Consider the following 15,655-nt stretch of genomic DNA (forward strand, 5'->3'; position numbering starts at 1 on the left):
TGGCTTGTTGAGGGCGCCACAAAGTATGTAGGAACTTGTTGCAGGTTTCAGCAGTAGCATCGCAAACAACTTTCCAGGAACAGACAGTAGGGGGATACCGCGGTAGTAATGAATTTTTTCAGACGCATAAACTATCTAGATCTTTTTTTTAGTCCAGAAAATACCAGGATTTCATTTTACCAGCAAAATTGTGGAGCTGTTTTCTAAAACAAGAGCTAAGAGCTCATATGGCACTTGTGACGAGGCAAGAAGAGCTAAGAGCCAAGAGATCATATGGTATGAGCTCTAACAAAATTCTATGAATCAATAGATTGATTTAAAAAGGTAAAAAGAGGCTTAATGCCGGTCAGGATTTAAAATAAGAGCTCTGAGTCACGACGTCCTTCTAAATATCAAAATTCATTAAGATCCGATCACCCACTCGTAAGTTACAAATACCTATTTTTTTCTAATTTTTCCTCTCCCTTTAGCCCTCCAGATGGTCGAATCTGGGAAAACGACTTTATCAAGTCAAATTGTGCAGCTCCCTGACATTCCTACCAATTTTCATCGTCCTAGCATGTCCAGAAGCACCAAACTCGCCAAATCACTGAACACCTCCCCCCAACTCCCCAAAGAGAGCGAATCCAGTACGATTCTGTCAATCACGTATCAAGGACATTTGCTTATTTTATCCACCAAGCTTCATCCCGATTCCTCCACTCCAAGTGTTTTCCAAGATTTTCCCCTCCAACTCCCCCCCCAATGTCAAAAGATCTGGTCGGGATTTGAAATATGAACTTTGAGACATGAATTCCTTCTAAATATCTAATTTCGTTAAGATCCGATCACCTATTCGTAAGATAAAAATACCCCAATTTTCACGTTTTCCAAGAATTTCCGTTTCCCCCTTCAAGTCCCCCCAATGTCAAACGATCTGGTCGGAATTTAAAATTAGAGCTTTAAAGCACAAGATCCCTCTAAATATCAAATTTCATTAAGATATGGTCACCCTTTCGTAAGTTACAAATACCTCAATTTTCAAAATTACCCCCCCCCCAACTCCACCAAAAAGAGCAGATTCAGTCCGTTTATGTCAGTCAGGCATCTTAAACAGGTTTCTATTCTTCCCATCCAGTTTCATCCGGATCTCACCGCTTTAAGTATTTTCTACGATTTCCGGTCCCCCCAACTGCCCCCCCCCCTCACCAATTACGCTTGATCGTTTGAGATTTAAAATAAGAGATCTGAGTTATGAGGTCCTTCTAAATGTGAAGTTTCATGAAGATCCGATCACTCCTCCGTAAGTTAAAAATTCGTCATTTTTTTTATTTTTCAGAATTAGCCCCCCCCCCCCACCAATAGAGCGAATCCGTTCCAATTATGTAAATCACGTATCTAAAACTTCTGCTTATTTTTCCCACAAATTTTCATCCCGATCCCTCCAATCTAAGCGTTTTCCATGATTTTAGGTTTCCCCACCCTAGAATCCCCCCAATGTCACCAAATCCGGTCGAGATTTAAAATAAGAGCTTTGAGACACGATATCCTTCTAAATATCAAATTTCATTGAGATCCGATCACCCGTTCGTAAGTTAAATTTACCTCATTTTTTCAAAGTTTTCAGAATTAGCCCCCCCCCCCCCCCAATTACCCCAGAGAGAGCAGATCCGTTCCAGTTATGTCAGTCATGTATCTAGGACTTGTGCTTATTTTTCCCACCAAGTTTCATCCCGATCCCTCCACTCTAAGTGTTTTCCAAGATTTTAGGTATCCCCCTCCCAAATCCCCCCCCAATGTCACCAGATCCGGTCGGGATTTGAAATAACAGCTCTGAGACACGGTATCCTTCCAAACATCAAATTTCATTAAGATCTGATAAACCGTTCGTAAGTTAAAATACTTTATTTTTTTTATTTTTTCCGAATTAACGGCCCCCCCAGATGGTCAAATCAGGAAAAAGACTACTTCTAATTTAGTCTGGTTCGGTCCCTGATACGCCTGCCAAATTTCATCGTCCTAGCTTACCTGCAAGTGCCTAAAGTAGCAAAACCGGGACCGACAGACAAACAGACAGACCGACAGAATTTGCGATTGCTATATGTCACTTGGTTATTACCAAGTGCCATAAAAAACTACAAAAAATCAATTCTGCAAAGATCCAGTGAAGTTGATTTTTTAAATTATATTTTGAAAATAAAAATAATCTTTCAGTAATAGAATATGATTTTTAGCAACATTAAATTCCTTTGTGGGCCATTTTGATATAGTAGTGCAATCATTTGTGTTTATGTGTACATAATGGAAGATTAAATAGCTAGTGTTTTATAATTAAGCTTTAGTCAGTATATTTTCTTTAAATATACTACTCGTTAACTTCAAAACACTCTTCGAATTTAGTTTTTCTATAAACTCAATTAAACGTCAGAGGGGGGGCTAGTGCAGTCCAGGTGTTTTATCTAAAAAAAAAAAAAAAAAAAAAAAAAAAAATCAAGCCAATGAATAGATAACTCAGCCAACTAGAATTAAGTCCGTGTTCAATTCCCCCTCAAAATCATTCATCTGAAAGTTTCATATCTCAGTTGCAGGACATGTATTCAATTAGTGAAAAGACGATAAGGGTGGCAAGTTCGAACAAAATGAATCATCTCAGAGTAGCCGCGTGTCATAGGGAATAATGAATTAGGCCATTCATTGTCTGCATTAAATTACGAGACATTAACAAAATAATTTACAACCATGTGATTCGGGGAGCGTGTAAATCTGTTCTTTAATGAGGCTGCAATGATCAACTAATTGCACGATAATAGGGCTGTCGAAAGGGTTGGGGGGGGGGGGGTAGAAGAGAAAAAGTGGCTCGACCTGAAACCTGTTAAGAGTTTTCTCTATCTTCTTTTTTTAGCTTTAGAGATTCGTAGGCTTCTTTTTTCTGATTCCTTAGTGAAAATGTAATTGAAAACTGCACCCAAATCAAGATTGAAAAGTGTCTCTCTGAATTAAGAAACTCCCTTGATTTTCTAGATTTTCTTATTATGTTTTATATTTTTTGTATAATTTGCCTAAAGTTCGCTTTTAGTCAGAGTTGCGTCATTTCAAAATATCGCCTCCTCTCCTCGAGAGCATTATGTGTTCACATTTGATTAAGTATGTATGACGGTCGTTAGACGCCCAAAATTTGGAAAACCCCGAGACTTCCACTGATTGCTATTAGTGCTATTACTAGGAAATAGCTATTGCTATTACTCTAAGTGTTTACCAAGTTTTAGGTTTCCCCCTCCCAAGTCCCCCCAATGTCACCAGATCCGGTCAGGATTTAAAATAAGAGCTCTAAGACACGATATCCTTCTAAATATCAAATTTCATTGAGCGGACCCGTTCCGGTTATGTCAATCATGTATCCTGGACTTGTGCTTATTTTTCCCATCAAGTTTCATCCCAATCCCTCCACTCTAAGTGTTTTCCAAGATTTTAGGGTTCCCCCTCCCAACTCCCCCCAATGTCACCAGACCCGGTCGGGATTTAAAATAACAGCTTTGAGACATGATAGCCTTCCCAACCTGATCAACCGTTCGTAAGTTAAAAATACTTCAATTTTTCTATTTTTTCCAAATTAACGGCCCCCCACTCCCCTCCAGATGGTCAAATCGGGAAAACGACTATTTCTAATTTAATCTGGTCCGGTCGCTGATACGCCCGACAAATTTCATCGTCCTAGCTTACCTGGAAGTGCCTAAAGTAGCAAAACCCGTGACAATCCTGACAAAAAGAATATGCTAGACAAGATGTTTGACCATGAAGCTCTTACCAACTTTCAGAATTCACTGAGAAGCTACTATTCTCCGTTATGAAGCTGCTACTGAAGACTTGTGACTTAGTTTCTTCTGTGTTTCAGGATACGTTCTTAAAGAATTGGGGCAAAATTCTAAGTTTTGCATACAGAGCAAGATTTTGAGGAGGGGGCAATCCTCTTCATACACATAATAATTTATGTTCGTTTTAAGTTTTAATGTTGTTCCTTACTTTCAGTTGAAAAAACTTTTTTTTTTTCAATTTAATTTCTGATCGTTTTTAAGTAATGCCCAGAAATCTGGCCTCACCTCCACGGAAAAATACCCCTCACCACAGAAATTTCCTCTAGACAATTCAATCCCGGTGAAAATTTACCTCGGACAATTACCCTTAACAACTCGGTGCGTAAAATTGAGACGGGAAAGAGAAAGCAAGACATTTAAAAAGAATTTTGTATAGGAATTCTGGCAAATTCCCCCAGTGTATAATTTACACTGACAAGTGTACCCCCTGGAAACTTCCCTGCCCATACAAAATTCCCCCGTGAAATAACAGCCAGCAAAAAATTGCACCCCCTCCCTCCACCTGCAAATGTATACATAATTCGCAATACCAAATATTTTGTGTAAAGAATGGGCAAATACTATGACTTAACCTTCCCCCTACGGCGGGGGGGGGGTTAATGTTATATCCAAAGGCATAGCTCTTGGGCCTTTCAATTATGTTGAGTAAAATGGCTATCTCGAAATTTTATCGGACGACTTTGGGAAAAAAGGGGCAGGGGAGGGTTCCAGGTTGCCCTCAAATCTTTTTGGTCACTTAAAAAAGGCAACTGTTTTTATATCCGTTCAAATAAGCCCTCTCACGATATCCCAGGACAACTGGGTCGGTACGATCACACCTGGAAAAAAACAACAACGAAAAAAAATAAATAAATAAACACGCATCCGTGATGTTTCTTTTGGCAAAAAATAAAAAATTACAGTTCTGCAGATAGGAGCTTGAAATCACTACATAAGGGTTTTCTAATATATTGAATATGATGGTGTGATTTTCATTAAGATTCTAATACTTTTAGTGGATGTTTCTCCCTTTTTTTCAAAAATCAGCAAATTTTTAAAATGCGTATATAAAATGCGCATAAAAGGCGTAACCTTTTATCAGCAAAACTAAACTTAATGAAACTTATATATTTAAAATCCTGCATAATACACCAATTCTTTTCGTATATCTATTAGTATCAAATTTTCGTTTTATAGAGTTTTGGTTACTATTGAGCCGGGGTCGCTCCCTACTTACAGTTCGTTACCACGAACTGTTTGATTTCTGTTCATTTTGAGTTTAATTTATTTATTGATAGTGATTTGGGGTAGTTTCGCGCTTGGAAGAATATTTGACTTTATTTTTGCTCATTCTTGGCTTAATGGAGCTTTTAACTTTTCAAGGAAAAACTTGTCTTGTGAAAAGTTTTTTTGAAATTAGTCCTAATAAAGATCGCTCCCCTTTTTCAAAATTTATGTATATTTTCGTGTACTAATAATTTTTGCTGGGTAACACTAAACTTTACAAATCTTGCAGATTCAGAATGAGCATGTAAAGAATAATTCTTTGGCGCATACATCGTTATTATATTTCGATTTTTCAGATTTTAGATTTATATTGTTAAATGTGCATAGAGGAGGGTGAAGCACTGTATAAAAACTATGTTTACTCATTCTGGGCATTACTTCCTTTTTTTGGAACATATTCAGTGAATGTTTCTTCTTTTAAAAACAACCTCCCTTTAGCTGTGGCAACCTGCTTCGTAAAAAACTTTTCTAAAGTGGTAGTTCAGAAAATAAAATACTGGTAAACATACATTTTATTTAATGTCCTAAACTACAATACATAAATACCGAAAATCCAACTATATGTAGGTCAACTAACACAAGCTATCGTATGATAAAAACACAAAAACAGCCAAATGAACAAAAGTCTAAAAAATCTGAACATCGACTAGAGAAAATGAGAAATCAAAAGACTATGATCAATATTATGTGTTCTTATACCATCAACTGCAAAAGAAAAATACACCTCAGCTTCAACTGCAAAAGAGTGAATATACACTTTGTCGGCCCGTACATATGGGTACCGAAAGCAGCTCTTGGGTAACTCTAAAATCGATTTTGGAGGTACACAGGGACCTTCAAAATCTTATATGTGATTCAACTTTCTCTCAAGTTCCCTTAAACTTGTCCTTTATGGTTGTCTTCTGGAATAAGCCCATCAAGTCGCAGAGGGGCATACATGATCGTGTATGGCAGAGGTGCGTAAGAAGTGAAGATATCGAGATCAATGAAAATCATAAGAAAAACTCCTTTAATAGACTCAATAATCTGTTTCAGTCAATTTGAGCAGAACTCGTTCTTACTCAATAATTTATCTAAGTACCGAAGCAGCCTGACTTGGCCTTTCATTTTTATGAATTGAATACAGTTGCTAGAAATGGGCGCATTCTTTTACCAATTTTATATTATATTTGTAAAAATAATAGAAAAATACGTAAGAGTTAAAAAAAACAAGAAAGTAGCACGCAAGAAAAGCTTTCCAAAGTATTCTCGTCGCTAAATATGTATGGCCTCCTAATCAAGTTCTAAGCACAAAAGATGACTCCAGAAAAAATAGAAACACATATGCGTCTCCCTCTACTGCACAATGAGCCAAAATTACGAATTGCTTTAAGGTGACGAAATTAACCTGAAACTTCAAAGAAAGAAAATGAAAATGTGAATTCATGCGCTGGAAAGATAGTAAATGCAAGATTGAAAGGGTGTTTCATTTGAAAATGTACATGAGTCATTAATTGCACTTTTTTTATTTTAACAAAAAATTACTTTTAGTTTAGTGGTGTATTACATCCACAGGAGCTTTTTCTTTCGTTTGGGATGGAATCAATGGAATCAGGGGCTGAGGGCAAAAGCCATGGATTTTTCTGTGAAGTAAGGAGGAGGTAAACTTGAAAGGGAAAGTTTTTAAACTAGTTCAAGTAGTTTTTCTTCTGTTTTTGGCAGATTTTAGGTATTTTTGAGTCGTTAAGATTTGGCATCCATTCGACTCTCCAAAAATAGATCCCTACCCAATCAGACCCACGTGAACTTCACCCAAAACTTCTTAAACTGTTCTTAAACACGTCATATCGTATTTAAATTACTAAATGCTTTCGATAATTCACTAGTCATATCTTTCTTTGACAAGATTATGTCAAACAAATTACTAATCTGACAAAGTTTTCACAAGTAAAATATTATTATTGATAAGAAGAATTGAGGAATTAATCTATCTGAAACAAGGAATTGATCTATCTGTAAGGGAAGTTACAGTAACTTAAATATAAACATAATTATGAAATCCATTCTTTATTATTTAACAAGTTTTCATAGAGCTTCAATGCACGTTTGATGTAACCATTCACAGATATTCATCTGAAGACATGTCGTCTTATGGTATTCAAAACGTGTTATGTGACAATTTTCACCAAATGGAAATTTTACATTTATGTTCTTAAACTCAGTAGTATTCTATTGAATAACTCTATTCTTAAGGATCTTATTTATTCGGCGGATGCTTTTGTTCCTTTTTTTTTCCCGTAATGCCTTATATCCTGTTTTCTAACTATCTGTGAAGTTGGAAAAGGCATTGTGAAACAATTTGTTGCTAAAACAGCAGAATAACCAAATAACTTTTCTTTGGCTGCTAAGCAAATGTGTTGGTACCAGACGGTCACCAATTCTCCACCACTCTGGTCTGCCTCGCAGAGCACTGCTTATTCCACCGTGCGTGGTACACTTCAATGCACATGCTACACCTTGAGCCACACGTTGGCGCGCATTTTGATATGCACTTTTTGAAAGGCTATTCTTGTTTATTATTTTACGACTTTTGAATTATTACCACCAAGATGTAATGGAATTGAGACAAATAAGGAAATCAAGTTGAGAATTCTCGGCTAACTTGTAAAAAAAAAAAAAAAAATCTATCTGAGAATATAGACAATCTTGCACAAATGCAAGAAATTTTTCACGGTGGGGGGGGGCACAATCAAACTTTTTCGAGAGGGAATGATAGAAAAGCAAAGCTAATATGATAATTTGAATAAGAAATGCCCATAAATTCAAAAAATTTAGATCTTTGGGGGTCAACGTCCCGAGCCCCCCCCCATTTCTGTAAATGATATTTTTATTTAAAGATGTTCATTTACTCAAGTATGGGATACAAAATTCAATATATTTGGGGGGAAGATAAATAGTTAAGCAACATTTAAAAAATCAGCACATTATTATTTTACTACGGTTAAAAGTCTTATAAAAATTGCAAAATGAAATTTAAAAGCTAGAAAATCTTTGAAATGCAGAAAAACTGTCTTGCAAAACTTGATCTTTACTGTCATCAATTTAAGATTACGAATAATTTAATCATATTTTGATAAAATTAATAAAAAATTAGCCAGAGCCATCATTACGATACACAGGAGATCATCACGTGGAGGAGGTGGGGCAAGTCCATCATAAAACCTATACAAGATGAATTATACGAAATTATATAAACAAATATACGGAGGAAACCCCAAAACCAGAAAATTCGGAGAGTTCGCACATAACATGGGCACAATTATAGGAACTAAAAAGAACTCAAAAGCTTACAAGAATGTGCTCCTTCACAAGCGAGTTATTCAAAAAGTGTTTGACTGTAAAATAAATAGAGGTTTTTTCTTGGCTTTTAAATTCGGATACATGTCTTTAATCGTACAAAAGTAAAACATTCACATCTATTATTGCGATGAAAATTATAAAGTGATGACAAAGAAATTAGATAAATGATTCTTATGAAAATACAAAGCGGTCTCTTGCAAAAACAATTGGAGATACATAATATTATGCAATACTTATTAACACATATTTTGTACGGTACATACAAATTTAGAAGCCACAGTGCGTTGAAGTAGGAGTCAAAGGTTCGAATCGAATAAGGCCACTTTTCCTGCATGCTTCCACTGTTTTAGCCGAATTCTCATTCTTAAATGTGAAAGGATTTGATGATGAATGTGACGGTGCGAAGGGATAGGGTGTAGGAACGCCAGGCGAAGAGATATTGAATGGCGGATTTGAGTTGGATGGAAGTAAAAATGGAGTCACACTACCAGATGGCGCATTTAACCGTCGCTCTTTAAGAGGCTCTACCTCACTCGTCCTAAGTTCTAACGGGAGTTTGATTTCCTCAACATTGCGCATTTTCCCATTAAGTTCTTGCTCAAATTCAAGTAGCTGACCCATGAAATTAAAATTAGGTGATATGATCTTTCGTCTGGTTTTCACAAATGTATATGCATCAACCAAAGTCATTCCGCATTTGAAGATGAGGTAAGCAATGGAAATAGTTGGTGACCTCGAAATACCAGCGTGACAGTGAATTAATACTCCCTGATTTTCTTGACGTGCGGCATCTAGAATAAAAAATAAATGCATGTTATGGAACGAATATTCAGCGTTGTATCTGGAATGTTTAAATATCTTAAGGTTGAATCACCTAAAAACTGAATGTTATTGGTAAGAAAAGAAGTTTGTTTTTAACCAAACCCTATAGTAGGCTATACAAAAATAACTTGCTTCGTCAACCAGTATCATGAGTGGAATGAGGTTTATGTTTTAGAACAATAATTATAGCTTTCTAGAACTAATTTTATTGAGAATTGATCCATTCGAACAAGCACACCACGGTTCGTCAGAATCAAAGCCAAATGTAACAAAAATTCAATTATTTAGCAAGCATAAAGCCCTCGTAAATGGTGCTTTAAAAAGTGTTTGAAGGAAAAATAAGAAAAAAGTAACAAGTCATATTAAGTGTACCACGCGGGCGGAAGAAGTGACACTCTGAGATGTCCCCTAGGTAGCAGATGGTGGGCAACCAGTCGTCGTGGTGTCCATCTTACTTCAGAAATATTGTTGTTTTTCGAGTAGAATTCTAGAATTCCCTAAAAATTTCATAACAAATGACTTCTTCATTGGCATCAATTCACCAGAATTTAAAGTCAAAATAAATTTGTCAGAACCTTGGAAGGAAGGGTTAATTTGCAGTTTTTTCCTTTTTTCAATGGAAGTTACAAAAAACGAATTTTTTAATGAAAATATCCCCAAAAATTAATTTTCCAAAATCTGGGGGGGACATACACCCCTTCAATTGACACCACTCGGCTCCCTTATTTTTACACTGATTACAGGATGAAATGGTACCATTCTTTATAGCTTCAACGTTACAATAGAATTAGTTTCTTAATTTGGTTTAACTGTACGGCTTGATCCTCAGCTACGGAAAACATTTTTCCCCTGTAGGCGTCGAAAATTCTGAAAGGTCCCACAAGGGTCTCAAAGTCTCCCAGAAATCATTATATTTTTCCTTCGTGTAGGCGTATTCGAGAAATGAGATTCCTTTAATTCTGGAGACCGTGGGCGAATTTCAAAGAAGACTTGTAGTAAAAAACAGTCAATGGATTGAGGGATTAACAAGCATCATACATATAGACCCCAGGCAAGGAGCGAATTAATAACGACACGTCAACAATATTCGCATACATAAACAATAATTGTTAGACAAATATATTCAAAAAATTTAGACCTTTTTGACCTCAAGGGGTGAGGGTAAGGGTGTATCCATGGCTTTCGTCCGGGGGAGGGGGGTTAAAAAGGCATGGAAATCTTGTTCATATGCATTTTTGTTACTTTTCTACGAAACGGACAGAACTTTCAGAGCACGAGGGAGGGAGGTCGAACCCGATACCTCCCTCATGGATACAGCCTTGGATGAGGGCAAGCTTTATATACAAATCTTCAGGGTTTTATGCAAACATCTTTTGGATTGGAATGTATTTGATATACTATCTAGATGTTTAACAAAATGATCAGACCTTGCGCATAAATTAAGTTTATTATAATGACAAAGTACAATTCTGGTGAAAAGAAAATGGAAACTGTTCTAAGTCTGTGCTGTTTTATTGTCCAGCCTTGTCATTCATTACAATAACAAAAAAAGGATCAAATCTATTTCCCAAAATTTGACCTTTTTTATCCTAATAAAACATAACATACCCTAACATGAACATAACTTTAATTCCTGACTTCAATGCAACTGTGCACAATATTTGAGAATATAAATTTGAAATATAAGCATTAATAAGCTTCTTTGCTATATTGCGAACTACAAAGCCTGCTTCTACTCCATATTAAATAAAAAAAACGAGTTTCTTTTAACTGAAAGTAAGGAGCGACATTAAAACTTAAAACGCACAGAAATTACTTCGTATATGAAAGAGACTGCTTCCTCATCAACACCCCGCTCTTTACGCTAAAGTTTGACTCTTTCTCTCAATTCTTCTTTTTAAAACAGTAAAAACTTTTTTAATTTTTTACGAATCTTTTTATTGGTAAAAGATTTACGTAACTTATAAATTAGCTTACGTAAAGAACTTTTGTATTCTCATGTTTTTATTACATATATGAGGGGATTCACCCCATCGTCAGTACCTCGCTCTTTACACTAAAGCTTAAATTTTATCCCAATTCATTAAGAATGACCCCTGAATCACAAGAGCCGTAGAATAAATAGTTGAAATTACTAAAAATACTTTAGCGTAAAGAGCTAGGTATCACAAGGAGGTGAGCCCCTTATATGGGTAATAATTTCTGTTTGTTTTAAGTTTTATTGCTGTTCCTTACTTCCAGCTGAAAAAGCTTTTTCACATTTATTTTTTAATTTTTTTTAAATAATGCTAGTAAATCCTGCTCTCCCTTCATGGAAGTTTTCTTCTCCCATGACAAATTCTCGATGGAAAGTTCCCCCAGCATATCCCCCTCTTCTCAACCCCTCCCCCAACCAAAAAAATCCTCCTGAAAACGCCTGTATACTTCCCAATAACCATTACTATATGTAAGCACAGGTCAAAGTTTGTAACTTGTTGCCCCTCCCACGGGGACTGTGGGGGAGTAAGTCGTCCCCAAAGACATAGTTATAAGGTTTTTCGACTACGCTGAATAAAATGGCTATCTCAGAATTTTGATCTGTTGACTTTGGGAAAATAATTAGCGTGGGAGGGGGCCTAGGTGCCCTCCAATTTTTTTGGTCACTTAAAAAGGGCACTAGAACTTTTCATTTCCGTTAGAATGAGCCCTCTTGCAACATTCTAGGACAACTGGGTCGATACGATCACCCCTGGGGAAAAAACAAAACAAAAAAAAAACAAAACAAATAAACACGCATCCGTGATCTGCCTTCTGGCAAAAAATGCAAAATTCCACATTTTTGTAGATAGGAGCTCGAAACTTCTACAATAGGGTTCTCTGATACGCTGAATCTGATGGTGTGATTTTCGTTAAGATTCTATGACTTTTAGGGGGTGTTTCCCCCTATTTTCTAAAATAACGCAAATTTTCTCAGGCTCGTAACTTTTGATGGGTAAGACTAAACTTGATGAAACTTATATATTTAAAACCAGCATTAAAATGCGATTCTTTTGATATAGCTATTGGTATCAAAATTCCATTTTTTAGAGTTTTGGTTACTATTGAGCCGGGTCGCTCCTTACTACAGTTCGTTACCACGAACTGTTTGATTATTTGTTAAAGCCAGATACACCATCTCAATTTTCTTACACTCGTATCATTGTTTGATCATGAATGAGGCCGCTTAAAAATATTCAATTAACTCTTAAATTGCTAACGCGGTTTGTAATATTTGCAATTCCTCCCTATATAATCGGTTCTACTTTATAAAGGTAAAAGGTAAAGGACACGGCATTGGACTTTACAGTCCGTACCGGCGGTGCTGATCTCCGTTTCTTGGCCCTTCAGCCAGGAAGTACAATGGGGGTTGGGGGCCAGCCATCCTGTGCTTTCGCACACCCTTCCTGTTTACCTTCCCAGATTTCTCCAGGTACCCATTTGAAGCTGGGTCGACTCTGGCTAAGCTTACAGAGTCACGCCACTGACCCCCGTCCCAAACTGAAGAATTGGGTACACTGGGATTCGAACCCGCGTCCTCTCAGACAAGGGATCCCGAATCCAGCGCACCAACCCACTCGGCCAGGACGGTTCTACTTTATACGAGTTTCTTTTATTATCCCGACCAAGGATTCCCGTCGGGGTTTCTCAGAACCCTAACATTTAACAGAGGAATACTAGAATTTTGCAAGATTAAATAAAGCTACGATGAATACAAGTGAATTACGAAGAAAAAAAATTGAATGAAATGCTGGTTGAATCAGACATCGATAAAGTCCCAACAAAGACAAAAAAAAAGACACTGACTTAGATTTGTGCCAATTTTCCTTATATTTTCCAACTTGGGCTTTGGCTTTCTGAGGGCAAAACGAGAGAGTTAGGACAACAAATATAAGCGGGCTAAATCACAGTCATTTAAAAAAGAGAAATATGCACATATTTCCGCCAAGATCTACATCCGTAGACATAATTCAAAGTCTGATTGTTTTTAATCTTTTTTTTAACTTCTTCTGTTCTGGCCAAAGATGAAATCTTCGAAGATCAAATCATCAAAGATAAAATATCCCTTTGTATCTATTAGTATGGCTACTGGTTAGTTTGGAAGGGTTCCAGCACATTACTACTACTACTACTAACAACTCACCGCAGCACCAAGCGGCCTGAGGCCAACACAGCTGCGCACTTTCCCTTTCCATCCCCATCTATTCAAAGCCTCTGTCTTTACACCCTCCGCCGAAGTTCCCATTTCCTCTAAGTCTTTCTATATGACATCTTTCCACGCCAAACGAGGACGACCTGCTTTCCATTTAGCCCTAAACGGTTGGCCGAAAAGGATAATCTTCGGCAATTGGCTATCCTTCATCTGCATAACGTCCCTAAGCCATCTCAACCTATCTGTCACTATAGTCATAGAAAGCAGGATTGAACCACATTTTTCGTAAAGCCTACTCTATGAAATACGATCAGTCAGTCGGTTACCCAGAACAATCCGTAGGAAATTTCTCCGGAAAACATCTAGTAAATCCTCATCCACTTTTCGGAGCACCCATGCTTCAGAGACATATTTGACCACTGTCATCATTGTACCTTCCAATATTCTAATTATTGTTGACAGACTTGTCTTCCTATTCTACCGAACTTTTTTTAACTTAGATATAACACCCGTCAGTCTTGGCTATTCCACTTTTAGCATCTTCACTGCTCCCACGTCTTTACTAATAATACTACCAAGATAATTGAAGCTGCCCATCTGATGGATCTTTTCGTTACGCAAAGTCACCTTTCCATCTTCACTTATTCCTAGCCCGAGTGACTTAGTCTTCTTAACATCAAAATCCATCAAATAACAGTCCATAACAAGTCCATCAAAATGATTCATATAAAGGGAGATAGAACAAAATCCTGCTTAACTATTGATTTAATACAAAACCAGCAGCTAACCTCACTTCCTACCTTATCCGCAACACTGTTATTCTCGTACATAACACTAATCCCTTTGATGTATTTGTCTTGTATACCATACAAGGATAAGATCTTTGCTAAAGCTCTTCTATCAACACAAACGACCGCTTGCTTATAATCAATAAAATTGAGGACATAAGGTGTTTGACAACTAAGACACTTTTCAATTATTAACCTAAGAGCGAAAATTTGGTCGACACATCCTCTACCTTTTCTAAAACCGCACTGTTCTTCTCTCAAAACCTTGTATACACCATCTCTCAGTTTAAAAAGTATCATATTACTATGTAATTTGCTATCTACAGAGACCAGACAAATACCTCGATAATCAAAACACTCACTCTTATCACCTTCCGTAAAGAGCGGTTTAATTAAGGTTTTCCTAAAATCGTTAGATACTTCCTCTTTGTAAGAAATCATATTCATAATCTGCAGTAACTTATTTCTAACCTCAGAGCAACCATATTTATGAAACTCATTTGCCAAGCTATAAGCACCTGGAGCCTTATTATTTTTTAGTCCTTTTAGTACTTTCACTAATTCTTCTTCCCAAAACAAATCTTTCTTCACATCCATGGTATCAAGCTTTTTCATTTTCCTCTCTATCTTTTCCTGCAAGTGTATCTCGGCTTAGTACATTCTCAAAATGTTTCGCCCACCTCTCTTTAAGTCTTTCCTTATCATTAATCGTGGCCCCGTTCCTATCTTTAACTGGGACAGGTCTGGATTGACTGCTCCCTTTCAATTTATTAGCATGCCAGTACAATATTTTACTATTATATCGTTTAGCTGCATCTTCCAGATCCTCGGCAATTTTATCCTCGGCCTCCACTTCACACCTCCTTAGTTCGTATTGTAATGCTTTCTCCACTTTCTTTACATTCCTGTTGTTTTCATAGAATCTATCATTAAGATAATTCTTATACAAGCCAACATAAAACTTTTTCACAAATATTTCAAGCTGCAGTCTGAACTTTCTTCCCTAAGACACCATCAGCAACTTCACAAATTGGTTTTCTAAAATTATTCCAACCATCTTCCACATTGTCAAATTCTAAACTCCCAAGTTTAATATTCAACTGTTCCTGGAAAGTTTCTCTCAAATTTTCATCCTGGAGTCTACGAGCATCAGAACTTCTCGGGAGGTAGTTACCCTTCCGAAATTCCAGCTTTCAATTAACCCTAGACAATACTAGATGGTGATCTTTACTCTTAACATCAATAACCGCCTTCCTATATACCCTAGTATCTTGTATTGATACTGCCATGGTTTGCTATAACATAATCAATAAAGTTTGCTGTCTTACCATCACGTGAATACCATGTCAACTTTAAGGGGCCATTTTATGACCAAACACCGTATTGGTTATAAGTAGATTGTTATACCTACAAAATTGCAA

General features: G+C 36.8%; 1 protein-coding gene across 1 annotated transcript in view; it reads right to left on the reverse strand.

The window, feature by feature from the left end:
- Nucleotides 1–5,611: 5,611 nt before the first annotated feature.
- The window catches only part of LOC136026381 (dual specificity protein phosphatase 10-like), a 51,550-nt gene continuing 41,506 nt past the window's right edge, over nt 5,612–15,655 (reverse strand). Inside the window, exon 4 of the mRNA XM_065702930.1 lies at nt 5,612–9,247. Within this exon, the coding sequence (XP_065559002.1) occupies nt 8,724–9,247 (524 nt within the window). The 3' untranslated portion in view covers nt 5,612–8,723. The remainder of the gene's footprint in view (nt 9,248–15,655) is intronic.

This window comes from Artemia franciscana, chromosome 4 (genome assembly GCF_032884065.1).
Source record: "Artemia franciscana chromosome 4, ASM3288406v1, whole genome shotgun sequence".
NCBI lineage: Eukaryota > Metazoa > Arthropoda > Branchiopoda > Anostraca > Artemiidae > Artemia > Artemia franciscana.